General features: G+C 54.2%; 3 protein-coding genes across 3 annotated transcripts; all 3 read right to left on the minus strand.

The window, feature by feature from the left end:
- Positions 1–1207: 1207 nt before the first annotated feature.
- On the minus strand, positions 1208–11675 carry LOC135288826 (protein NDRG2-like). Its single transcript, XM_064402213.1, is given in 17 exon segments — positions 1208–1310; positions 1312–1369; positions 2578–2629; positions 2711–2746; positions 2843–2974; positions 3013–3043; positions 3119–3163; positions 3704–3798; positions 4524–4580; positions 5533–5619; positions 7334–7378; positions 7380–7395; positions 7501–7563; positions 8392–8512; positions 9043–9145; positions 11275–11330; positions 11669–11675. Coding segments are annotated over 17 exon segments (1107 nt in total).
- An 806-nt stretch (positions 11676–12481) lies between these two features.
- PNP (purine nucleoside phosphorylase) lies at positions 12482–27735 on the minus strand. The gene is given in 7 exon segments (XM_064402220.1): positions 12482–15512; positions 19851–19917; positions 19919–20033; positions 22098–22273; positions 23343–23446; positions 24559–24722; positions 27619–27735. Coding segments are annotated over 7 exon segments (954 nt in total). The 5' UTR covers positions 27630–27735; the 3' UTR covers positions 12482–15195.
- LOC135288887 (keratin-associated protein 16-1-like) lies at positions 16630–19334 on the minus strand. Its single transcript, XM_064402228.1, has 4 exons — positions 19330–19334; positions 17832–18132; positions 16889–17516; positions 16630–16646 (listed from the first exon to the last, which is right to left on the minus strand). The coding sequence occupies exons 1-4, from the start codon at positions 19332–19334 to the stop codon at positions 16630–16632; spliced, it is 951 nt and encodes a 316-aa protein (XP_064258298.1).
- Positions 27736–27866: the final 131 nt, after the last annotated feature.

Raw genomic sequence — 27866 nt, forward strand, 5'->3', positions numbered from 1 at the left:
CTCCTCGGGACACCCAGTGCAGAAGAGCTCGGAAAAGGAGCGGAAAAGTCAAGCTTGGAGTGGGAGATCATGGATACGCCTGCCTTTAAAACAAGCCTTCACACAGCAAGAGTGGGAACCTGTCACATTTATTCTTTCCTTGCTTTCTGTGGTGACATAAATAGGGAATAAAACCACATTAAACACGAGGCAGGGCTAGGGTTTTACAGGTGTTTGTTTTGGCACTCTGGGTGACAAACGCCTCTTCGAGGACTGCGACACGATTTGGGGACTGGCAGAGTCCAGTCCCCTCCCAGTCCCTCCCAGTCCCTCCCAGTCCCTCCCTGTCTCCTCCCAGTCCCCCCCCCAGTCCCCTCCCAGTCCCTCCCAGTGCTCCCAGTCCCTCCCCAGTCCCTCCCAGTCCCCTCCCAGTCCCCTCCCAGTGCTCCCAGTCCCTCCCAGTCCCCTCCCAGTCCCCTCCCAGTCCCCTCCCAGTCCCTCCCAGTCCCTCCCAATCCCTCCCAGTCCCTCCCCGTCCCCTCCCCGTCCCTCCCCGTCCCTCCAGTCCCTCCAGTCCCTCCCAGTCCCTCCCAGTCCCCTCCCCAGTCCCCTCCCAATCCCCTCCCAGTCCCCTCCCAGTCCCCTCCCAGTCCCCTCCCAGTCCCCTCCCAGTTCCCTCCCAGTCCCCCCCAGTCCCCTCCCAGTCCCCTCCCAGTCCCCTCCCAGTCCCCTCCCAGTCCCCTCCCAGTCCCCTCCCAGTCCCCTCCCAGTTCCCTCCCAGTCCCCTCCCCGTCCCTCCCAGTTCCCTCCCAGTTCCCTCCCAGTTCCCTCCCAGTTCCCTCCCAGTCCCCTCCCAGTGCTCCAGTATCACTCCTGACTCGGTGCATGCTTGGATCCTTTATTGCCACCGGGGGGGGGGGGGGCGCCTCTGGGGGGGTCTTGGGGAGGGTGGGGAGGGGTCCCCGGGGGGTCCTGGGGGGATCCTTGGGGGGGTCCTGCTGCTCTGGGGGCTCCCGAGGGGTCCCAGGGGGTCCTGGGGGTTCCTTGGGGGTCCCAGAGAATTTTGGGGGGTCCCAGAGGATTTTTTTCGGGGGATCCCAGGGGATTTTGGGAGTCCCAGAGAATTTTGGGGGGATCCCAGGGGATTTTGGGGGGGGTCCAGAGAATTTTGGGGGGATCCCAGGGGATTTTGGGGGGGGGTCCCAGAGGTTTTTTGGGGGGTCCCGGGTCAGGGGAGGGTGGGCGGAGCCTCAAGGGGCCGTCGGGGGGGCGGGGCGGGGGGCGTGGCGGCCCCGCCCCCGGCGCTGAGGGTGCGGCTGCGGGCCGCGCTCGGGCTCGGCCACGGAGCCGGTGCGGGAGCGGGACAGGCGCGTCATGGCGGCGGCGGCCACTGCGGGGACAGCGCGCGGCCACTGCGGGGACAGCGCGCTCAGACACGCCCCCTCCCCCCCTGGGCCACGCCCCCTGCCCCGGGGACACGCCCCCCTTCCTCTCTAAGCCATGCCCCTTTTGCTCTGAGCCACGCCCCCTGCTCTGGGGACACGCCCCCTTCCCTGTGAGACACGCCCCTTCCCTGTGAGACACGCCCCCTGCCTGGGGACACGCCCCTTCCCTCTGAGACACGCCCCCTTCCTTCTGAGACATGCCCCCTTCCCTGTGAGACACGCCCCCTTCCTTCTGAGACACGCCCCCCTGCCCTGGGGACACGCCCCTTGCTCCAGGGACATGCCCCCTGCTCTGGGGGACACGCCCCCTTTCCTCTGAGGACACGGCCCCCTTGCTCTGGAGACACCGCCCCCTTCCCTCTGAGCCAACGCCCCTTCCCCTGTGAGACACGCCCCCTTCCCTGTGAGCCACGCCTCTTCCCTGTGAGACACGCCCCCTTCCCTCTGAGACACGCCCCTTTCCCAGTAAGCCACACCCCTCGATTAAACCACACCCACTTTCTCCAAGCCACACCCCTTCCCCATTAAACCACGCCCCTTTATGTAAACCACGCCTGCTCCCCATTAAGCCACGCCCCTTTGTGTGACCAGCGCCTTTTCGCATTAAGCCACGCCCCTTTCTCTAAGCCACGCCCATTCATAACTAAACCACGCCCCTTCCTTCAGCCATGCCCCCTAATCCAAGCCACGCCCCTCCCCAAGCCACGCCCTTCATGTGTCCTGCATGTTAATGACTGGCCACGCATATTAATGAGCCCTGTTGCAAATTAATAATTTCTCATGCATACCAACGACTCCCTCTTGCATATTAATGAATCCTGATGCATATTAACGACCCTCCGTGCATATTAAGGAGCCCATGTGCAGATTGACAATTTTTCATGCATATTAACGACCTGCCACGCATATTAATGACTGTCCACCCCATATTAACCCCTCCTCCTGCAGACTGACGCTCCCTCATGCATATTAATGAGCCACTCATGCACATTAATGAGCCCTGGTGCAGATTGACCATGTGTCATGCATGCTAATCACCTGCTATGCATATTAACGACCTCCTCACGCATATTAACGACCCCTCGTGCACACTGACGATCCCTCATGCATATTAATGATCCCTCATGCATATTAATGAGCTGCCGTCACTCACTGTAGCCCATGCCCTGCAGGAAGTACTTGATGGCCTCGGTCAGGCGGGCGGGCTGCGGGGAGGGGGCGTGGTCAGCGCTGGCCACGCCCCCCAGCCCCTGACCACGCCCCCCAGCCCTGACCACGCCCCTCACCTGGGCGATCTGCGGCTGCCCGCCCCCGTCGGCCATCTGCAAAGGGAAAGCGGCCTCTGATTGGTCAGCCGGGGTCAGGGGTCACCCCGGGGTCAAAGGTCACCCCGGGGTCACCCAGGGGTCAAAGGTCACCTTCAGGAACGACGTCTGCGTCGGGTCCAGCTTGGCGTTGCACTCCACCTTTGGGGGGGCGTGGCCGAGGAGAGGGGGGGCGGGGTCAGGGCGGGCACGCCCACAAGGCCACGCCCCCCCTCCCGCCAGGCCCCGCCCCCCACTCACCACGGGCGTCCTCGTGGGGGGGCGGAGTCACCGACCACCAGCAGGACGGGGCAGCTGGGGGCGGGGGTCAAAGGTCACTCGGGGGTCAAAGGTCACGCGGGGGTCACTCGGGGGTCAAAGGTCACTCACCGCAGGCTCCCGGCCCCGCTCCGCTCCAGGCCCAGGTCGCCGCGGCTGAGGGGGGGGCGTGGCCTGGGCTTAGCCCCGCCCACGGCAGCGACGCCCCTTTCTGACCCCTCCCTCGATGGCCACGCCCATTTCGGACCCCTCCTTCCATAGCCACGCCCCTTTGTAACCCACATCCGCCATGGCCACGCCCCTTTATGACCCCACCCTCTCTTTCCATGGCCACGCCCCTAAATGGCCCCACCCGCCTCCTTAGCCACACCCTCTTCTTTTGGCCACACCCCTTTGTGTTCCCTCCCACCGTGACCACGCCCCTTTTGGCTCCTCCCCCTCCCAGGACACACCCACTCCTTTAGCCCCTCCCTCCCCCTTTAGCCCCGCCCCTTCCCCCACTGGCCCCTCCCACGCGGCCACGCCCACCGCGGCCACGCCCACTCCCCATTCAGATCAATGCGGAGCAAGCCCCGCCCATTTTTGGGTGGGATTTTTGTCCACGCCCACTCCTGACCCCACCCCCCGAGCCAGGCCACGCCCCCGGGCAGGCCACGCCCCCATGGGCAGGCCACGCCCCCCAGGCCACACCCCCACCTGGTGTACATGCTCCAGAGCAGGGCGGGGTTGGGCGTGGCCCGCCAGGTGCTCCCGGACACGCCCCACGGGGGAGGGGCGGCCGCCAGCTCGTCCTGGGGACCCCCAGAGTGACCCCTGAGTGGACCCCTGACCCCCGAGGGACCCCAAAACCTGACCCCAAACCCCCCCAAAAACTGACCCCAAAACCCACCCAGGATGCCCCCAAAAAAACCCCAAATCTCCCAAAACCCCCAAATCCCCCAAAAACCCCAAACACCCCCAAACTGACCCCAAACCCACCCCAAACCCCCCCCCCCAAACCCACCCAGGACCCCCCAAAAAAACCCCCAAACCTCCCGAGGACGCCCCTGGACCCCCAAACTCACCCCAAGCCCCCTCAAAACCCCCCAAAACCCCGCCAGGAGCCCTCTGGGACCCCAAAACTGACCCCAAACCCCTCCAGGATGCCCCAAAACACGCCAAGGACCCCCAAACTCCCCCTAAAACCCCCCCAAACTGACCCCAAATCCCCCCAAAAACCCTTTGGGACCCCCCAAAATCCCCCAAAACCCCCATTGAGACCCCCCAAACTGACCTCAAAGCCCCCAAAACCCCCTCAGACCCACAAAATCCCCCCAGGACCCCCCAAACTGACCCCAAATCCCCCCAAAAACCCTTTGGGACCCCCCCAAACCTCCCAAAACCCCCACTGAGACCCCCAAACTGACCTCAAAGCCCCCAAAACCCCCTCAGACCCCACAAAATCTCCCCAGGACCTCCTAAACTGCCCCCAAATCCCCCCAAAAACCCTTTGGGACCCCCCAAAATCCCCCCGGACCTGGGTGAAGAGGTGGCTCAGGATCATCTCGTTCGTCGACATCCGCAGCCCCGAGAGCTGGGGGGGGGAAGGGGGGCGGCTTGGTGAGACCCCCCCACCCAAAAAAAAACACCCCGAAAGAACCCAAAAAACCCCCAAACAAACAAACAAAAAAACCTAATAATGTCACAAAAAGCAGCGAAAAAAAATAAAACAAAAACACCCCCCCCAAAAAAATCCCCCCAAAAAAAGAAATCAACCCCAAAAAAACCCCCAAACCCCCCTCAAAAAAACTCTAAAACCCTCCAAAAATTAAAAAGATAAAAAATTAAAAACACCCCAAAAACAAAACAAAACAAGCAAACAAAACAAAACCCACCCCCAAAACACACCAGAAAACCCCAAAAAACCCAAAAACACCCACCCCAAAAAACCCCAAAAAAACTCCAAACCCACCCCAAAAAACAAAACCAAAAAACCCCAAAACAACAAAAAAATCTATCACAAAAAAACCCAACAAAAAACGCCAAATCCCCCCCAAAAAAAAACAAAAAATAACCCTGAAAAAAAATCCAGAAAACAACCCCCCAAAATACCCAAGAAATTCTAAATAGCCTCCCAAAAAAAAGACAACAACAAAAAAAAAAAACCCATGAAATCATCAAAAAAATTTAAACCCCCCCGCAAAAATCCCAAAAAAACCTCCCAAAAAAACCCAAAAAATTCCCCCAAAAAATCCAAAGACCTCCATAAAAATCTCAAAAAAAACTCCTAAACATCCCCAAAAAAATCCCAAAAACCCCCAAAAATCCCCCAAACCCCCCAAAAATTATAAAAAACCCCACAAACAAACAAAGAAACCCCCAAAAAAAACCCCACCAAAAAGAAACCAAAAAACCAAAAAAAAAAACGAAAAACCACCAAAAAAACCCCAAAACCGCCTCCAGGTTTGTGCCCCCCCAGGCCCCCGCCCCCTTGCCCCGCCCCCTCAGGCCCCGCCCCCTCAGGCCCCGCCCCCGGCCCCGCCCACCTTGCTGGCGGCCCAGTCCATCCAGCCCTTGGCTTTGGCCTCCAGGTTGAGCAGCACCAGCCCCTCCACGGCCTCGGGGTGCAGCAGCTGGGGACCCCCAAATTACCCCGAAAAGGGGGGAGAAGTCACCCGAAATCACCCCGGAATTAGCCCCAAATTACCCCGAAATCGGCCCCAAAGAAACCCCGAAATTACCCCGAAAATTGGCCCTAAATAAGCCCCAAAATTACCTCAAATAACCCCCGAAATCAGCCCCAAATAAACCCCAGAAATACCCCGAAATTATCCCAAAAATGAGCCCAAAACCGGGCAAAAGTCACCCAAAATTACCCAAAATAATCCCAAAAGAAACCCCAAAATTACCACAAAATTACCCTGAAATCAGCCCAAACCAAACCCTAAATTACCCCAAAATTGGCCCCAAATAAGCCCCAAAATTACCCAAATCATCGCCAAAATCAGCCCCAAATAAAACCGAAAGTACCCAAAAATCGGCCCCAAAGAAACCCTGAAATTATCCCGAAATTATCCCAAAAATGACCCCAAAATCGTCCCCAAACAATCCCCAAAATTACCCTGAAATTGGCCCCAAATAAGCCCCAAAATTACCCCAAATCATCGCCAAAATCAGCCCCAAATAAACCCCAGAAATACCCCAAAATTATCCCAAAAAACCGGGCAAAAGTCACCCAAAATTACCCCAAAATTACCCTGAAATTGGCCCCACAATTCCACAGAAATCGGCCCCAAAAAGCCCCAAAATTACTCCAAATAATCCCCGAAATTGGCCCCAAATAAATGCCAGAATTACCCCAAAATTACCCTGAAATCAGCCCCAAAATGACCCCAAAAGTGACCCAAAATAACCCCCAAATCACCCTGAAATCAGACACAGAGAAACTCCAAAATTACCCCAAAATTACCCCAAAACTGGCCCCAAATAAACCCCAAATAAACCCCAAAATTTGCCCCAAATAAACCCCAAAATAAACCCCAAATAAACCCAAAATAAACCCAAAATAAACCCCAAAATAAACCCCAAAATAAACGCCAAAATAAACCCCAAATAAACCCTAAATAAACCCCAAATAAACCCCAAAATAACCCCAAGAAAACCCAAAATAAACCCCAAATAAACCCAAAATAAACCCAAAATAAACCCCAAATAAACCCAAAATAAACCCCAAGAAAACCCCAAATAACCCCAAAATAAACCCCAAAATAAACCCCAAATAAACCCCAAATAACCCCAAAATAAACCCCAAAATAAACCCAAAATAAACCCCAAAATAAACCCCAAATAAACCCCAAAATAAACCCCAAATAAACCCCAAAATAAACCCCAAAATAAACCCCAAATAAACCCCAAATAAACCCAAAATAAACCCCAAAATAAACCCCAAATAAACCCAAAATAAACCCCAAATAAACCCCAAAATAAACCCCAAATAAACCCCAAAATAAACCCCAAATAAACCCCAAAATAAACCCCAAATAAACCTCAAGAAAACCCCAAATAAACCCCGAAATGACCCAAAAATAAGCCCCGAATAAAGCCCAAAATTGCCCCAAAAGGGACCCCAAAATCGGCCCAAAGTGACCCAAAAGTGACCCCAGTGCTCCCAGTGCCTCCCAGTACAAACCAGTGACCCCAGTTTCTCCTCCCAGTCCCCTCCCAGTGCCTCCCAGTACAAACCAGTGCCCCCTAAACTCCCTCCCAGTATAACCCAAACCCCTCCCAGTCCCTCCCAGTGCCTCCCAGTGCAAACCAGTACAAACCAGTTCCCCCTCCCCCACTCACCCCGAACTTGGCCAGCACGAAGGCCCCGGCCCCCACCCCCACCCCCGACGATGCTGCGGATCCTGGGGGGGGTCAGAGGTCAGAGGTCAGAGGTCACAGCTCGCCACGGGGGGGGCGTGGCCTCGCCCGGCCCCTCCCCCACCCCCCCCAGCCCCTCCCCCGCTCACCCCAGGCCCTGCAGGACCCCCGGGAGGGCCTCGGCCAGCTGCTCCAGGGACGGGTACTGGTACCTGGAAAGGTCAGAGGTCACGGGGTCACACAGGGGTCACACAGGGGTCACCCGGGGGTCAGGGGGACAAGGGGTCACACAAAGGTCAGGGGTCACTGAGGGGTCAGTCAGAGGTCACTGGTTGGTCCTTGGTCACACAGCGGTCACTCAGGGGTCACTCAGGGGTCACTGAAAGGTCACCCAGGGGTCAGTCAAGGGGTCAGCCAAAGGTCACTCAGGGGTCACTCAGAGGTCAAGGCAGATTCAGGTTTTTTTTGGTTGTTTTTTTTTGTTTTTGGTTGGGGTTTTTTTTGGTATTTTTAGGTTTTTTTTTATGGTGGGGGAGGGGCGGTGTGGGGGCGGGGGCCGGGCGGATTCGGGGGCGTGGCCTCACCCGGTGGGGGGGTGGGGTTTTTTTGGGGGGAGCTTTTGGGTGTATTTGGTTTTTTTTTTTTTTTGTTGGTTTTTTTTTTTTTTTTTTTTTCCCCGGTGGGGGAGGGGCGGTCCCGGTGGGGGAGGGGGCGGGGCCTCACCCGGTGGGGGGGTGGGGTTTTTTTGAGGAGCTTTTGGGGTTTTTTGGGGGGGTTTTTTGGGGTTTTTTTTTAGTTGGTTTTTTTTTTTAATTTTTTTTTTTGTGTGGGGGGAGGGGCCGTGTGGGGGGAGGGGCGTGGCCTCACCCGGTGTGGGGGGGTGGGGGGTGTGTTTTTTTGGGGAGCTGTTTGGGGTTTTTTTTGGGGGGGGGTTTTTTTTTGGTTTTTTTTTTTTTTTTTGGTTGTTTTTTTCGTGTTTTTTTTTTTTTTTTGGTGGGGGAGGGGCGGTCCCGGTGTGGGGGGAGGGGGCGGGGCCTCACCCGGGGGGGTAGGGCGGCGCCCCCTCCTCCATGCCGGGCGGCTCCAGGTGCACCAGGTGGAAGCTTCCGGAAATCTCGGCCATCTCGGGGTGGGAGAAGAGCGCCGAGAAACACGTGACGTCTGGGGGGCGGGGCCAGAGGGGCGGGGTCAGAGGGGGGGCGGGGTAAGAGTGGGGCGGGGCCAGAGGGGGCGGGGGAGGGGTCACAAAAGGGTGGGGGGAGGGGTCGAAAGGGTGGGGGGAGGGGCCGCAAATGTGGGGGGAGGGGGTTTAAAAGGGGAGGGGGGCGGGGTCTGAAAAGTGGGGGGGGGAGGGGTTTAAAAATTGGGGGGAGGCGTCCAAATAATGGGGGAGGGGTCTGAAGGGCGGGGGAGGGGCCCAGGAGGAATGGGCGGGGTCTGAAGGGCGGGGGGGAGGGGTTTAAAAAAGTGGGGGGAGGGTTTTAAAGGGTGGGGGAGGGGGCCTGAAGGGTGGGGGGGAGGGGCCTGAAGGGTGGGGGTGGGGGCTACAAGAGTGGGGGCGGGGCCAAAAATGTGGGGGGAGGGTTTAAAGAGTGGGGGCGGGGTCTGAAAGGCTGGGGGAGGGGCCACAAGGCTGGGGGAGGGGCCCGGGGAGTGGGGGAGGGGCCCGGGGGTGGGGGAGGGGACGCACGGGGTGTGGCCCACGTCCGGGAAGGTGAGCAGGGCGGGGCGGCCGGGCCGGGGGCTCCCCGAGGTCCAGGCGTGCACGACCCCGAACGGCGTCTCCAGGAGGTGCTGGGGGGAGAGGAAAAGGCCCCAAAAACGGGGGGTTCGGACCCAAAAACGGGCCCCGAAACGCGGGGATGGCAGCCCCAAAACATCGGGGTTAGAGCCCCAAAAATTCGGGATCTGAACCCCAGAAAATGGGGATTTGCGCCTCCAAAAAAAAATCGGGATTTGAAACCCAGAAATTTGAGATTGGAGCCCCAAAAATTCGGGATTTGGAGCCCCAAAAAAATGGAGATTTGAGCACCAAAATACGGGATTTCAACCACAAAAATTCTGGATTAGAGTTCCCAAAAATTCCTATTTGAGCCCCAAAAATTCGGGATTTGAGCCCCAAAATATTGGGATTTGAGGCCCCAAAAATTTGGGATTTGAGTCCCCAAAATTCCCTATTTGAGACACAAAAAAATGTGGGGATTTGAGCCCTAAAAAACGAGGATGGGAGCTCCGAAATATGGGGATTCGAGCCCCAAAAATTGGGGATTTGGGCCCTAAAAATTCGGGATTTGAGGCCCCAAAATTACCTATCTGAGACATGAAAATATGGGGATTTGAGCCCCAAAAATTGAGGATTTGAGCCCCAAAAAAAAGGGGATTTGAGGCCTCAAAAATCCGGGATTGGAGCCCGAAAAAATGGGGATGGGAGCCCCAAAAATTCGGGATTCAAACCTCAAAAAACAACTGGGATTCAAACCCCCCAAAACTGGGATTTGAGCCCCAAAAACACTGGGAGTCGAGCCCCGAAAAACTGGATTCAAGCCCCTAAAAAGAATTTGGATTAAAGCCAAAAATTCAGGATTCCCGCCCCAAAAATAGTTGGATTTGAGCTCCAAAAGTATTGGGATTTAAACCCCAAAATATCGGGATTTGAGCCCCTTAAAAATGGGATTTCAGCCCCCGAAATTTGGGATTCAAGCCCCAAAAAAATGGGGATTCAAGCTCCCTCCCAAATTCCCCCTAAATTCCCAAATTTCCGCCCCGAATTTCCTCATTTCCACCCCAAATTCCTCATTTTTGCTCTAAACTTCCTCATTTCCGCCCCAAATCCTCAGTCCGCCCCCCAAAATCCGGGGTTTAAACCCCTTCATTCCCGGCTCTGACCCAAATTCTTTTTCCCAAAAAATCTCCCTTTTAACCCCAAAACTCTGCCCCCAGATCGCCACATTCGGCCCCAAATTCCCCCTTTTTCACCCCAAATCCCCATTTTTTTCCCCTCAAAAACCGGATTCCCCCCAAATCCGCCTTTTTCACCCCAAAACTCCCCCAAATTCCGCCCAAACTCCCCCGTTTCCCGCTTTCCCACCCAAATTCCCTCGGGTTTTGTCCCAAAATCTCCCTTTTCCCACCCAAAATTCCTCTTCGCCCCCAAAATTCCAGAATTTCACCCCAAACCCCCCCAAATTCCTGGAGTTCCTGATCCAAATTTCCCATTTCCCCCCCCCCAAAATCCCAAATTCCCAAATCCCCAAAATGCCAAATTCCTGAATTCCAAAATCCCAAACCCCAAAATCCTCCAAAAACCAAATTCCCAAAGTTCCAAAATCCCTAAATTCCCAAAAATCCCAGATTCCCTGAACTTAAAAATCCCCAAATCCCAAAATCCCCAAATCCCCAAAGTCCCCAAATTCCCGAATTCCCAAAATTCCAAATTCCCGAATCCCACAAAATCCCAAATTCCCGAATCGCCAAATCACGAAATTCTCAAATCCCCAAAATTCCAAAATCCCCCAAAATTCCTCAATCCCAAACTCCCCAAATTCCCCAAATTCCCAAATTCTCAACTCCCCAAATCCCGAAAATCCCAAATCCCCAAAATTCCCCAGTCCCGCCCCTCCCCCCCGCCCCGCCCCAAAACTCCCGAATTTCCCCTAAAATCCCCCCAAAACCCCCCAAACTCCCCAAAACTTCCCCAAATTCCCCCAAAACCCCCAAAAAATCCCCAAATTTCCCCTCCCCCCGCCCGGCCCCCTCCCCCATTTTCCCCCAAAACTTTTTTTAAAACTTTAAAAAAAATTAAAAAAAAAAACCGAGGGGGGATTCGGGGGTGGGGGAGGGGTCGCGGTGTGTTTATTTTTTTGGGGGGGGGGTCTCCCCTCCCCCCCCTCCCCTCCCCTCCCCCCCCCAATTTTCGGGCTCACCTTGACCTCGGCGGGGGAGGGGCGGCCTCGCGCGGCTCCATGGACCCGGAACGCGGCTGGGGGGGGGGGGGGGGGGGAGGGGCGGGGGGGTCAGAGGTCACGACCCCTCCCCCCCCACCCCCCACCCTCACCCCACCCCCACCCCCCGCAGCCCCTCCCCCCACCCCCCGCGGGGGGTCGGGGACCCGCGGCCACCTTGAGGCGCCCCTCGGAGTGCGGCCCCTCCCCCACCCCCGGGCCCCTCCCCCCCGCGCCGCCCCTCCCCCACCCTCGCAGCCCCTCCCCCCACCCTTTAAATATCCTTAAAAAGCCCCTCCCCCACCCCTTAAATCCCTCACTGCCCCTCCCCCACCCCTCACTGCCCCTCCCCCACCCCTCACTGCCCCTCCCCCACCCCTCATTTCCCCTCCCCCACCCCTCACTGCCCCTCCCCCCCCGCCCGCGCGGTTCCCACGGGGTGGGGGAGGGGCCCCGCCCGCCGCCCCTCCCCCCCACGCCGCCTCCCTAATTAGCTTTAATTAGCCCGAGTGACGCAATTAACGAACTCCCGACCAGTTTTAATTAACCCCGCTCTTAATGAACTTTTCTCTGACTTTTAATTAATTTAATTCCACCCTTAACGAACTTTTAAACAATTTTTAATTAATTTAATTCCACCCTTAATGAACTTTTCTCTGACTTTTAATTAATTTAATTCCACCCTTAACGAACCTTTAAACAATTTTTAATTAATTTCCTTCCACTCTTAATGAACTTTTTTCTGACTTTTAATTAACTTTTCTCCACCGTTGTTAATGAACTTTTGAACAATTTCTAATTAAGTCCTCTAATTAATTATTCTCCACCTCTTAATTAACTTCATTCCACCCTTAATGAGCTTTTAATCAATTTTTAATTAACTCCGCACTTAATTAACTCGCTCTTAATGAACTTTTAATTAATTCCCTGCGCTCTTAATTAACTTTTAAAGCAGCTTTTAATTAACTCCGCTCCTAACGAACTTTTGTCCCACTTTTAATTAAGTCTGCTCCATTCTTAATTAATTATTGTCCAGCTTTTAATTAATTTTATTCCACCCCTAATTAACTTCCATCCCTCTCTTAATTAACTCCGCTCTTAACGAACTTTCCCCCGAGTTTTCATTAATTACGCCGCGCCCTTAATTAACGTTTCTCCCGGTTTTAATTAACTCACTCGACTCTTAACGAACTTTCCAACAACTTTAATTAATCGCCGCTTCCCGCGCTCATTAACCGAGGCCACGCCCCCTTCATTAACAATTCATTAATTAATTAACTGGCCTGGAGAGGGGGGGTGTGGTAAACGAGCTGGAACGGTTCGTTAATTAATTAATTAATAATAATTAATTAATTCATCAGCGAGTGGCGCGAAGGGGAGTCAGCTAATTAACCTCTGATTAATTACCGATTAATAATTAATTAATCAATTTGGGTTAATCAAGCGCAGCCTCAAGCGCGGCTTGATGAGGATCATTAATTAATAATCAGGGTAATTAATGAGCCGTTGCTGGTTAATTGCAGCATTGATTGATTGATTAATTAGCCCTGAATTAATTAATCTGGGGATAACGAAGCGCGGGTAATTAACGTGAATAAACCACTGGCCTCATTAATCGTTAATTACCCCAAATAATTAATTAAGCAGCTGCTTAGCTTCCAGTAATTAATTGCAGCTGTTAATTAGCGTGACGGCGCTAACGAACCCTCAGCCGGGGGGGGGGCTAATTAACCCGGGATAATTAAGGAATAGGGATTAATTAGCCTGGAATGTGTCGCTATTAATTAATTAATTAATTAACGGGATGGGACTAACGAAGCCGGAAGGATTCCTGGAGGGGATTAATTAGCCTGCGGTAATTAATCAGAGGAGTTAATTAACTGTGAGGCCTAATTACGGGGGGCTCATTAATTACGGCAGGGCTAATTAGTTAATTAATGACACCCAATTAAGGCAAGACCAGAGGGGGCAAAGACCGGAAATTAACGAGCTGGGATTAATTAATGGCGCGGGATTAATGAGACCGAATTAATGAATGGCTCGGAATTAGTTAATGACACGGAATTAATTAATGACACGGAATTAATGACTTGGAATTAATGACAGGGCATTAATGAGGGGGAATTAAGGACACGGAATTAATTATTGACACTGAATTAATTACATGGAATTAATCGATGACATCGAATTAACAATGACACAGAATTAATTAATGACGGGGAATTAATTAATGACATTGAATTAATTAATGACACGGAATTAATTAATGGCTTGGAATTAATGACGTGGAATTATTGACACAGAATTAATTATTGACACAGAATTAATTAAGGACACAGTTTTAATGACACAGAATTAATTAACAACACAGAATTAACAAGTGACATGGGATTAATTGAAGACACAGAATTAATTAATGACACGGAATTAATTAACAACACAGACTTAATTAATGACACAGAATTAATGACTCGGGTTTAACAACACGAGACAGAATTAACGACGCAGAATTAATAAATGACATGGAACTAATTAACGACGCAGAATTAATTCACGACACAGAATTAATAAATGACACGGGGTTAATTAACGACGCAGATTTAATTAGTGAGATGAACGACTGGGGAATTGACGACGTGGAATTAAATAACGACACGGGGTTAATGACTGGGGACTAATTAACAACACGGCGCTAATTAACGACACAGGACTAATTAACGACACAGGACTAATTAACGAGCGGGAATTTCGCGGATTTCGGGGGAATTAAGGCAAAATCCGGCGCGGAATGCAGAACTCGTTAACGGCTCGGGGTTAATTAATGGCTCGGGGTTAATTAATGGCTCGGGGTTAATTAATGGCACCGGAATGTCGCGGAGTCCTGGGGGGGGTTGGGGGATTTTTTGGGGATTTTTTAAAAATTTTTAATAAATTTTTTTTGGGATTTCCAAGGGATTTTTTGGGGATTTTTTTTTGGGATTTTTTGGGGATTTTTTTGGGGATTTTTGGGGGATTTTTTGGGGATTTTTGGGGGATTTTTTGGGGGGATTTTTTGGATTTTTTTTGATTTTTATGGGATTTTTGGGGGGATTTTTTTTTGGGAATTCCAGGAGATCCCAAACGGATTTTTTTTGGGGGGAAATTCCTGGAGATCCCCAAGTGATTTTTTGGGGGGGGAATTTTTTTTTTTTTGGGAATCCAGGTGGGATTTTTTGGGGGGCAATTCCAGGGGATTCCAGGAGACCCCAAAGGGATTTTTGGGGGGAATTTTTGGGAATTCCCAAAGTGATTTTTTTGGGGTTTTTTTGGGGAATCCCAGGGGGATTTTTTTGGGGGGATTCCATGAGATCCCAAAGCGATTTTTTGGGGGAATTTCAGGACTTCCAAAAGTGATTTTTTTGGGGGGGATTCCAGGAGACCCCAAAGTTATTTTTGGGGGGGATTTTTTGGGAATTCCCAAGGGATTTTTGGGGAGATTTTTTTCGGGGATTTCCAGGAGACCCTAAAGGAATTTTTCGGGGGGAAATTTTTGGGAATTCCCAAAGTGATTTTTTTTGGGGGTAATTTTTTGGGAATTCCAGGGGATTCCAGGACGTCCCAAAGTGATTTTTCGGGGGGAATTTTTGGGAATTCCCAAAGTGATTTTTTGGGGAATCCCAGGGGGATTTTTTGGGGCAATTCCAGGGAATTCCAGGAGATCCCAAAGGAATTTTTGGGGGGGATTTTTGGGTATCCAGGGGGATTTTTTTTGGGGCAATTCCAGGGGATTCCAGGACGCCCCAAAGGGATTTTTTCGGGTGGGTGGGGGAGAATCCCCCACGGGCACCAAGGGCACAACCGCCATCGCTGCAGACACGACGTCACCGCCCCGCCGCGGTGACGTCACGCGCCCCGGCGGTGACGTCAGCCCAGCGATGAGGTCACGGCGGGGGCGTGGCCGGGGGCGGGGTCCAGCCGGGGGGCCAGGGCGGCCAGCAGCGCCCGCAGGTGCCGCGCGCCCTCCTGGGCGGCCTCCAGCACCTCGCGGTGCCCCGGCGCCTCCGCGGGCGCGGCAGGGCGCGGCCCGGGCCCCGCCCCCTCCGCCGTGACGTCACCGGCGTCACCCTCGTCGTCGTCCTCGTCGTCGCTGTCGGCGGGGGCGGAGTTGGTGATGAGCGACAGCCCCAGCACGCGCAGCCCCAGGTGGCGCGCGGCCGCCGCCTCCGACACCGTGCTCATGCCTGGGGACAGGTGGGGACAGGTGAGACACACCTGGACACACCTGGGGACACAGCTGGGGACACCTGGAGATACCTGAGCACACCTGGGACACACCTGGGGACACCTGGGACACACCTGGGACACACCTGAGACACCTGGGCACACCTGGGGACAGGTGAGAGACCTGGGACACACCTGAGACACACCTGGGGACACCTGGGGACAGGTGAGACACCTGGTGACACCTGAGACACACCCGGGACACACCTGGGGACAGGTGAGACACCTGGGACACACCTGGGACACACCTGGAGATACCTGAGCACACCTGGGACACACCTGGGGACAGGTGAGACACACCTGAGACACACCTGAGATACACCTGGGACACACCTGGGACACACCTGGGACACACCTGAGACACCTGGGGACACCTGGGACATACCTGGGGACACCTGGGCACACCTGGGACACACCTGAGCACATCTGGGACACACCTGAGACACACCTGAGACACACCTGAGACACACCTGGGCACACCTGGGGACACCTGGGACACACCTGGGGACAGCTGGGGACAGGTGAGCACACCTGGGGACACACCTGAGCACACCTGGGGACACACCTGGGGATACCTGGGGACACCTGGGGACAGGTGAGACACCTGGGACACACCTGGGGACACACCTGAGATACACCTGGGGACACCTGGGGAGAGGTGAGACACCTGGAGACACTTGGGGACACACCTGGGGATACCTGGGACACACCTGGGGACAGCTGGGGACAGGTGAGCACACCTGGGACACACCTGAGACACCTGGGACACACCTGAGATACACCTGGGGACACACCTGGGACACACCTGAGATACACCTGAGACACAGCTGGGACACACCTGGGGACACCTGGGACACACCTGAGCACACCTGGGACACACCTGAGATACACCTGGGGACACCTGGGGACAGGTGAGACACCTGGGACACACCTGAGCACACCTGGGACACACCTGGGGATACCTGGGGACACCTGGGGACAGGTGAGACACCTGAGACACACCTGAGCACACCTGGGGACACCTGAGCACACCTGGGGACACCTGGGGACAGGTGAGACACCTGGGTCACACCTGGGTCACACCTGAGACACACCTAGGGACAGGTGAGACACCTGGGACACACCTGAGCACACCTGGGGACACCTGGGACACACCTGAGACACCTGGGGACACACCTGGGACACACCTGGGGATACCTGGGACACACCTGGGGACACACCTGGGGACAGGTGAGACACACCTGAGCACACCTGGGGACACACCTGGGGATACCAGGGGACACCTGGGGACAGGTGAGCACACCTGGAGACACTTGGGGACACACCTGGGACACACCTGGGGCACACCTGAGACACACCTGGGGACAGGTGAGCACACCTGAGCACACCTGGGGACATCTGGGACACACCTGAGCACACCTGGGGACAGGTGAGACACCTGGGGACACACCTGGGACACCTGGGACACACCTGAGACACCTGGGACACACCTGGGGACAGGTGAGACACCTGGGGACACACCTGGGACACACCTGGGACACACCTGAGACACACCTGAGACACCAGCTGGGACACACCTGGGGACAGGTGAGACACCTGGGGACACACCTGGGACACACCTGGGACACACCTGAGACACACCTGAGACACCTGAGACACACCTGGGACACCTGGGGACAGGTGAGACACACCTGGGATACACCTGGGACACAACCTGGGGACACCTGGGACACACCTGGGGACAGCTGGGGACAGGTGAGCACACCTGGGACACACCTGAGCACACCCTGGGGACACACCTGGGGATACCTGGGGACACCTGGGGACAGGTGAGACACCTGGGAACAGCTGGGAACACACCTGGGGACACCTGGGACACACCTGGGGACACAGCTGAGACACACCTGAGCAAACCTCGGGACAATGGGGACACCTGGGACACACCTGGGGACAGGTGAGCACACCTGGGACACACCTGAGCACACCTGGGGACACCTGGGGACAGGTGAGACACCTGGAGACACAGCTGGGGACGCCTGGAGATACCTGAGCACACCTGAGACACACCTGGGACACACCTGGGGACACACCTGGGGACACCTGGGACACCTGGGACACACCTGGGGACAGGTGAGACACCTGGAGACACAGCTGGGGACGCCTGGAGATACCTGAGCACACCTGAGACACACCCTGGGACACACCTGGGGACACCTGGGACACACCTGGGGACACACCTGGGCACATGGCTTGGGACACCTGAACACACCAGAACACACCTGGGGACACCTGGGGACACCTGGGGACACCTGCGCTGGATTTAGATCTACATTTGGGGATTGATTTGGGGGTTTTTTTAGGGTGATTTGAGGGTTTTTGGGGCTGGATTTAGGGCCGGATTTGTGGCTGTTTTGGGTCTGGATTTGTGGCTGAATTTGGGGCTTTTTTAGGGTGAATTGGGGCACTTTTGGATCTGGATTTGGGGCAATTTTAGGCTGATTTGTGGCACTTTTATGTCTGGTTTTAGGGCTGGATTTGGGGCTATTTGTGGCAGTTTTGGGGCTGGATTTAGGGCTGGATCTGAGATTTTTTTAATGGTGATTTGAGGCTGTTTTGGGGCTGGATTTGGATCTGGATTTTGGTCTGGATTTGGGAATTTTTTAGGGTGATTTGTGGCTGTTTTGGGCCTGGATTTGTGGCTGAATTTGGGGCTTTTTTAGGGTGATCTGTGGCAGTTTTGCGTCTGGATTTGAGGGTTTTTTAGGATGATTTGTGGCACTTTTAGGGTCTAGATTTAGGGCTGGATTTGGGTGTGGATTTGGGAATTTTTTAGGCTGATTTGGGGCTGTTTGGGGTCTGGATTTGGGGCTGGATTTGGGGCTGTTTTAGGGTGAATTGGGGCAGTTTTGGATCTGGATTTGGGGCAGTTTAGGCTGATTTGTGGCACTTTTAGGTCTGGTTTTAGGGCTGGATTTGGGGCTATTTGTGGCAGATTTGGGGCTGGATTTGGGGCTGTTTTACTGTGATTTATGACAGTTTTGGGTCTGGATTTGAGGCAGTTCTGGGTCTGGATTTAGATCTGGATTTAGGGCTGGATTTGGGGCTGTTTTAGGGTGATTTGTGGCAGTTTTGGGTCTGGATTTAGGGCTGGATTTGGGGCTGGATTGGGTGTGGATTTGGGAATTTTTTAGGCTGATTTGGGGCTGTTTTGGGGCTGGATTGGGGCTGTTTTAGGGTGATTTGGGGATGTTTTGGGGCTGGATTTGGGCCTGGATTTTGGTCTGGATTTGGGGCAGTTTTAGGCTAATTTGTGGCAGTTTTGGGGCTGGATTTAGATCTGGATTTAGGGCTGGATTTGGGGCTGTTTTGGGGCTGGATTTTGGGCCAGATTTGGGACTTTTTCAGGTCTCTCTTTTTGGGGATCCAGCCGGGACCCCCCTGGGAGCCCCCTCCTCACCGACGGCGTCGGCGCCCAGGCCCGTGCAGAACCCAGAGCTGGATTTGGGGCTGTTTTAGGGGGAATTGGGGCTGTTTTGGGGCTGGATTTGGATCAGGATTTAGGGCTGGATTTGGGGCTGTTTTAGGCTGATTTGTGGCACTTATGTCTGGTTTTAGGGCTGGATTTGGGGCTGTTTGTGGCAGTTTTGGGGCTGGATTTAGGGCTGGATTTGAGGTTTTTTTTAGGATGATTTTTGGCAGTTTTGGATCTGGATTTTGGTCTGGATTTGGGAATTTTTTAGGGTGATTTGTGGCAGTTTTGGGTCAGGATTTGGGGGCTGCATTTGAGACTGTTTTAGGGCTGGATTTGGAGCTGGATTTGAGGTTTTTTAGGCTGATTTGTGGCAGTTTTGGGGCTAGATTTGGATCTGGATTTGTGGCCGAATTTGGGGCTTTTTTAGGGTGATTTGAGGCTGTTTTGGGGCTGGATTAGGATCTGGATTTAGGGCTGGATTTGGGCCTGGATTTGGGGCAATTTTATGCTGATTTGGGGCTGGATTTGGGGGTTTTTTAGGGTGACTTGAGGAAGATTTGGGTCTGGATTTAGGGCTACTTTAGGCTGTTTTAGGGCTGGATTTGGAGCTGGATTTGAGGTTCTTTCAGGACGATTTGTGACGTTTTTAGGGCGGATTCGGGGCAGTTTTAGGCTGATTTGGGTCTGAATTCAGCCTGATTTGGGGCAATTCAGCGCTGCTTTTGGGGTTTTTTGGGTCTCCTCTTTTAGGATCCTTCGGGACCCCCCCGTGAGCCCCCTCCCCCACCCTGTGAGCCCCCTCCCCGTGGGGAGCCCCCCTCCTCACCGACGGCGTCGGCGCCCACCCTGCGCAGGTAGCGGCACTCGGCGGGGGTCTCGTAGCTGGGCCCCCCCCACGCCCACGTAGACCCCCGAGCGCGCCCGCAGCTCCTTGGGGGCCAGGGCCAGCGCCAGGCGCCGCAGCGCGGGGTCGTAGGCGTCCGTCATGGCCGGGAACCGCGGCCCGAACCTGAAATCGCCGCATTTTACCCCAAAAATCAGCCCTCTCTACCCAAAAATGTCCATTTACACCCCAAAATGGCCGTTTTTAGCCCCAAAATCAGCCCCAAAATGTCCCTGTTTAACCCCAGCGCGGGGTCGTAGGCGTCCGTCATGGCCGGGAACCGCGGCCCGAACCTGAAATCGCCGCATTTTACCCCAAAAATCAGCAATGTCTACACAAAAATGTCCATTTTTGCCCCAAAATTGGCCCTGTCTACCCCAAAATGTCTACTTTTAACCCCAAATTGTCCCAAAATGCCCCTATTTAATCTCAAAATCAACCCCAAAATCAGCCCCAAATTGTCCACTTTCAACCCCAAAATCGGCCCTGAAATGTCCATTTTTAACCCCCAATTGGCCCCAAAATGTCAATTTTTAATCCCAAAATCAGCCCAGAAATGTCCACTTTTAACCCCAAAATCAGAACCAAAATGTCTACTTTTAACCCCAAAATCGACCCTGAAATGTCGGATTTTAACCCCAAAATCAGAACCAAAATGTCCATTTTTTACCCCAAAACGTCCACTTTTAATCCCAAAATGTCCATTTTTACCCCCAAAATCAACCCTATTGTGTCCATTTTTAACTCCAAAATTGACCCTGATATGTCCACTTTTAACCCCAAAATCGGCCCTGAAATGTCCATTTTTAACCCCAAAATCAGAACCAAAATGTCAATTTTTATCCCCAAAATCGGCTCTAAAATGTGCATTTTTAACCCCAAAATGGCCGTTTTTAACCCCAAAATCAGCCCCAAAATGTCCCTGTTTAACCCCAGCGCGGGGTCGTAGGCGTCCGTCATGGCCGGGAACCGCGGCCCGAACCTGAGAACGGCAGATTTTACCCCAAAATGGCCTTTTTTAACCCAAAATTGGTCTCTTCTGCCCCAAAATGTCCTTTCTTAGCCCAAAATTTTCCTTAAAATGTCCATTTTAAACCCCAAAATTGGCCCTGAAATGTCCATTTATAACCCCAAAAATGTCCCTTTTAAACCCAAAATACCAATTTTTAGCCCAAAATTGGCCTCAAAATGTCCATTTTTAACCCCAAAATCGGCCCCAAAATGTCAACTTTTAACCCTAAAATCAGCTCCAAAATGTCAACTTTTAACCCCAAAGTCAGCCCTGAAATGTCCATTTTTAACCCCAAAATCGGCCCCAAAATCCCCATTTTTCCCCCCAAACCCCTTTTCCCCCAAATCCCCCATTTTTTCCCAAACCCCCCCATTTTCCCCCCCTACCCTGTTTTTCCCAAATTCCCCCTTTTTCCCCCCAAAATCCCTCATTTTTCCAAATCCCCCATTTTTCCCCAAAATTAAATTTTTTCCCGATTCCCCGTTTTTCTCTCAATCCCATTTTTTCCCAAATTCCCCCTTTTTCCCCCCAAAAACCCCCATTTTTCTCCCCAATCCCATTTTCCCCAAACCCTCAATTTTTCCCCCAATCCCCCTTTTCCCCAAACCCCCCCTTTTCCCCCCAAAATTCCCCATTTTCCCAAAATCCCCCTTTTTATGCCCAAAATCCCCTTTTACCCAAAATCCCCCTTTTTCCCCCCAAAACCCCATTTTGCCCCCAAATCCCCCTTTTTATCCCCAAACCCCTTTTTATTCCTAAACCCCCCATTTCCCCCAAACCCCCATTATTTCCCCCAAAACCCCCTTTTCCCCAAAATCCCCCTTTTTATCCCCAAAATTTTTTTTTTCCCAAAATCCCAATTTTTTCCCAAAACCCCCTTTTCCCCCCCAAATCGCCCCTTTCCCCCCAAACCCCCATTTTCCCAAATCCCCGTTTTCCCCCCAAATCCCCGGTTTTTCCCAAAATCAAATTTTTCCCAAATTCCAGGTTTTTCCCCCCAAAACCCCCTTTTCCCCAAAATCCCCCTTTTTATCCCAAAAAACTTTTTTTTCCCAAAATCCCAATTTTTTCCCAAAACCCCATTTTTCCCCCCCAAACCCCCATTTTCCCAAAATCCCCCGTTTTTCCCCCCAAACCCCGTTTTTCCCAAACTCCCCGTTTTTCCCCCCGAAGCCCACCTGTCGTCATTGGGCCCCACCAGGGCGGAGCGCCCGGCCAGGCCGGGCAGGTCGATGTGGTCGCGGATGACCAGCAGGTGCCCGGCGGTCAGCCCCGGCCGCAGCGAGCCCGCGGCGTTGGTCAGCACCAGCGTGTGCACCCCGAGCAGGGCCAGCGTCCGGACGGGAATGACCACCTGCAACGGTCAGTGAGTGACCAGTGAGTGACCCTGAGTGACCCTGAGTGACCCCTGAGTGACCACTGACCCCTGAGTGACCACTGAGTGACCCTGAGTGACCAATGAGTGACCACTGAGTGACCCTGAGTGACCCCGCGGCGTTGGTCAGCACCAGCGTGTGGACACCCAGCAGGGCCAGCGTCCGCACGGGAATGACCACCTGGAGCGGTCAGTGACCCTGAGTGACCCCTGAGTGACCACTGAGTGATCCTGAGTGACCCTGAGTGACCCTGAGTGACCCTGAGTGACCAATGAGTGACCACTGAGTGATCCTGAGTGACCCTGAGTGACCCTGAGTGACCCCGCGGCGTTGGTCAGCACCAGAGTGTGCACGCCCAGCAGGGCCAGCGTCCGGACAGGAATGACCACCTGTAGCGGTCAGTGAGTGACCAATGAGTGACCACTGACCCCTGAGTGACCCTGAGTGACCCCTGAGTGACCAGTGAGTGACCCTGAGTGACCCCTGAGTGACCAGGGAGCGGTCAGTGAACACTCTGGGTGTGGTCACTCAGGGTCACTCAGTGGTCACTCATTGGTCATTCAGGGGTCACTCAAGGGTCAGCGGTCACTCATTGGTCAGTTTGTGGTCAGTGGTCACTCAGGGTCACTCAGGGTCACTCAAGGGTCACTCATTGGTCAGTTTGTGGTCAGTTTGGGGTCAGTGGTCACTCAGGGTCACTCATTGGTCACTCAGGGTCACTCAAGGGTCACTCATTGGTCAGTTTGTGGTCAGTTTGTGGTCAGTGGTCACTCAGGGTCACTCAGGGTCACTCAAGGGTCACTCATTGGTCAGTTTGGGGTCAGTTTGGGGTCAGTGGTCACTCAGTGGTCACTCATTGGTCAGTTTGTGGTCAGCGGTCACTCATTGGTCAGTTTGCAGTCAGGGGGCGTGGCCAGCAGAGCAATTAACGCCTCGTGGGCGTGGCCGGGGGCGTGGCCAAGGGGGGCCAGGCAGGGGAGGGGCCGTGGCCTTCTGGTATGGGCGTGTCCCAGGTGCAGTGGGCGTGTCCCGGGGGCGTGGCCTCACCTGGGCGGGGCTGTAGCCCTCGTAGAGGTGGAAGCGCCCCTGCAGGACGGCGCAGGGGGTGGAGCCCAGGCGGCCGACGACCAATCGCCCGGCGTGGCCCTGCACTGGGGGCGGGGCCGGGAGTCACCACGCCCACCCGGGCCCGGCGAGCCCCGGGGGCGAGGGAAACGCCCGAAATCACCCCAAAAAAACACCCGAAATCACCCAAAATCAACCCAAAACCGCCCCAAAATCACCCAAAAACACCCAAAATCACCCCCAAAAACACCCGAAATCACCCAAAATCAACCCAAAACCACCCGAAATCACCCCAAATCAACCCAAAACCGCCCCAAAATCACCCCAAAAACACCCGAAATCACCCAAAATCACCCGAAATCACCCAAAATCAACCCAAAACCACCAAAAATACCCCCAAAATCAACCCAAAATCACCCCAAAACCACCCCAAAAACACCCGAAATCACCCAAAATCACCCCAAAAACACCCAAAATCACCCCAAAAACACCCAAAATCACCCAAAATCAACCCAAAATCACCCCAAAAACACCCGAAATCACCCAAAATCAACCCAAAACCACCCCGAAATCAACCCAAAACCACCCCCCAATCTTCACCAAAACTTCCCCAAACTGCCCCAACCCCCCAAAACCACTGAAAACCACTCAAAATCCCCCAAAATCCCCCAGAACCATCCAGAACTCTTCCTCCCAGTTCCTCCCAGTGCTCCCAGTAACCCCAGTAACCCCCGCTAACCCCGCTCCCAGTGCTCCCAGTTTGTCCCAGTACCGGTGCTGCGCGGGAAGTGCGGGATGTCGCGGTACTCGCGGCTCCTCCCAGCGCTCCCAGTGCTCCCAGTAACCCCAGTAACCGCGGCTCCCGGTCCCTCCCGGTCCCTCCCAGTGCTCCCAGTTTGTCCCAGTGCTCCCAGTGCTCCCAGTACCGGTGCTGCGCGGGAAGTGCGGGATGTCGCGGTACTCGCGGCTCCTCCCAGCGCTCCCAGTAACCCCAGTAACCCCAGTAACCCCGCTCCCGGTCCCTCCCAGTGCTCCCAGTCTGTCCCAGTACCGGTGCTGCGCGGGGAAGTGCGGGATGTCGCGGTACTCGCGGCTCCTCCCAGCGCTCCCAGTGCTCCCAGTAACCCCGGTAACCGCGGCTCCCGGTCCCTCCCGGTCCCTCCCGGTCCCTCCCAGTGCTCCCAGTTTGTCCCAGTACCGGTGCTGCGCGGGAAGTGCGGGATGTCGCGGTACTCCAGGCTCTGCGGGTCGCGCAGCTCCTGCGCCAGCGCCCCCAGCCCCGAGCCGCACACCAGCGCCACGCGCGGCGCCTCCCGCAGCCGCGCCCGCAGCCAGCGCGCCGCCTCCGCGCACGCCTCGTAGCTGGGGGGGCAGGAAACCAGTATGAACCAGTATGGACCAGTATGGACCAGTATAAACCGGTATAAAGCCATATAAAGTGATATAAACCAGTATGGACCAATATAAACCAGTACGGACCAGCCGCGCCCGCAGCCAGCGCGCCGCCTCCGCGCACGCCTCGTAGCTGGGGGGGCAGGAAACCAGTATGAACCAGTATGGACCAGTATGGACCAGTATAAACCGGTATAAATCCATATAAAGTGATATAAACCAGTATGGACCAATATAAACCAGTACGGACCAGCCGCGCCCGCAGCCAGCGCGCCGCCTCCGCGCACGCCTCGTAGCTGGGGGGACAGGAAACCAGTATGAACCAGTACGGACCAGTATAAACCAGTATGGACCAGTATAAACCGGTATAAACCCATGTAAAGCAATATAAACCAGTATGGACCAAAATAAACCAGTATGGACCAGTATGGACTTGTATCTAGGGGGATGGGATAGACCAGTATGAACCAGTTTGGACCAGTATAAACCAGTATAAACCAGTATAAACCAGTATGGACCAGTATGGACCAGTATGGACCAGTACGGACCAGTATAAATCATTGTAAAGCGATAGGAAGGGATATAAACCAGTATGGACCAATATAAACCAGTACGGACCAGCCGCGCCCGCAGCCAGCGCGCCGCCTCCGCGCACGCCTCGTAGCTGGGGGGGCAGGAAACCAGTATGAACCAGTATGGACCAGTATGAACCAGTTTGGGTCATCACAGACCAGTATAAACCAGTGTGAACCCATAGAAAAGCGATATAAACCAGTATGGACCAGTATGGACTCGTATCTAGGGGGATGGGAGAGACCAGTTTGGACCAGTTTGGAGCATCATAGACCAGTATGAACCAGTACAAACCCATATAAAGCGATATAAACCCATACAAAGTGATATAAACCAGTATGGACCAGTACGGACCGGTATGGACTGGTACAGGTCTCATAACTTAGGGGATGGGAGAGACCAGTATGAACCAGTATGAACCAGTTTGAACCAGTATGGACCAGTATAAACCGGTATAAACCCATATAAAGCAATATAAACCAGTATGGACCAGTATGGACTTGTATCTAGGGGGATGGGATAGACCAGTATGAACCAGTTTGGACCAGTATAAACCAGTATGAACCAGTATGAACCAGTACGGACCAGTATAAACCGGTATAAAACCGGTATAAACCGGTATAAATCCATATAAAGTGATATAAACCAGTATGGACCAATATAAACCAGTACGGACCAGCCGCGCCCGCAGCCAGCGCGCCGCCTCCGCGCACGCCTCGTAGCTGGGGGGACAGGAAACCAGTATGAACCAGTACGGACCAGTATAAACCGGTATAAACTGGTATAAATCCATATAAAGTGATATAAACCAGTATGGGACCAATATAAACCACTACGGACCAGTATGGACTTGTATCTAGGGGATGGGATAGACCAGTATGAACCAGTTTGGACCAGTATAAACCAGTATAAACCAGTATAAACCAGTATGGACCAGTACGGACCAGTATAAACCAGTATGGACCAGTATGGACCAGTTTGGGTCATCACAGACCAGCATAAACCAGTGTGAACCCATACAAAGTGATATAAACCAGTATGGATCAGTATGGACCAGTATGGACTGGTATCTAGGGGGATGGGAGAGACCAGTTTGGACCAGTTTGGAGCATCATAGACCAGTATAAACCAGTATGGACCAGTATGGACCAGTTTGGGTCATCACAGACCAGTACAAACCAGTATAAACCCACATAAAGCCATATAAACCAGTATGGACCAGTATGGACTCATAACTGGGGGATGGGAGAGACCAGTATGGACCAGTATAAACCAGTATGGACCAGTATAAACCAGTATGGACCAGTACAAACAAACCAGTATGGGCCAGTATAAACCAGTATGGACCAGTATGGACCAGTATAAACCAGTATAAAACCAGTATAAAGCCATATAAACCAGTATGGACCAGTATGGACTCATAACTGGGGGATGGGAGAGACCAGTATGGACCAGTATGAACCAGTATAAACCAGTATAAACCAGTATAAAGCCACATAAACCAGTATGGACCAGTTTGGACCAGTTTGAACCAGTTTGAACCAGTATGGACCAGTATAAACCAGTATAAACCAGTATAAAGCCACATAAACCAGTATGGACCAGTATAAACCAGTATGGACCAGTATAGACCAGTATAAACCGGTATAAACCAGTATAAAGCCATATAAACCAGTATGGACCAGTATGGACCAGTATGGACCAGTATGGACCAGTATAAACCAGTATAAACCAGTATAAAGCCATATAAACCAGTATGGACCAGTATGGACCAGTATGGACCAGTTTGGACCAGTATGGACCACTATAAACCAGTATGGACCAGTATGGACCAGTATAAACCAGTACGGGCCGAGATGACCCCGGGGTGACCTGGGGTGACCCCGTGACCCCCGGGATGACCCCGGGGTGACCCCGAACTGACCCCGTGACCCCGCCCACACCCGCCCCGCCCCCCCTCCCCTCCCCCCGCCCTTGACCCTCGCCCTGGGGCCCGGGCCCGGGGCCAGCCGCCCTTTGGGCCCGGCCCGGCCCCGCCCCCTTCGCCAAAAAACCCCAAAACCCCCCGAAACAACCCCAAAAAAAATCCCCCCCTCCCCCCGCCCCATTTTGGGGGGGGGGGCCGGGACCCCCCGGGCCACGCCCCCCGCCGCTGATTGGCCGCGCGGGACCCCCCGCCACCGGCCCGGCGCGGCGCCCCGGGGGCCCGAAAAGCGACAAAAAGCGGCGAAAAAAGCCCCGAAATCGCCGGAAATGGCCCCAAAACCGCCCCGCGCGCCCCTCCCCCCCTCACCTCCCGTCCATCGCCGCCGCGAGTGAGGCGCAGGCCCCGCCCCGCTCCTTATAAGGAGCGCGGCGGTGACGTCGGCGGCGCGCCCCCCCGCGCCGCGCCCAATGGGGCGCCGCGCCGCCGTCGCCATGGAGACGGGGGAGGGCGGGGCGGGGGGGAGCGGCGCGGGGCGCGGCCAATCAGCGGCGGGGGGCGCGCGGGGCGCGGCCAATGGGAGCGCGCGGGGGGCGGGGCGTGCCGGGAAACGGGGG

Source organism: Passer domesticus, chromosome 36 (assembly GCF_036417665.1).
Source record: "Passer domesticus isolate bPasDom1 chromosome 36, bPasDom1.hap1, whole genome shotgun sequence".
Lineage (NCBI taxonomy): Eukaryota > Metazoa > Chordata > Aves > Passeriformes > Passeridae > Passer > Passer domesticus.

Bases quoted from the DNA above. Each gene is read 5' to 3' on its own strand.
- LOC135288887 (XM_064402228.1), bottom strand. The intron at 17,517-17,831 runs GTGTGTTCTGGT...GGTGTGTCCCAG, and splicing joins GTGTCCCCAGGTGTCCCCAG to GTGTGCTCACCTGTCCCCAG.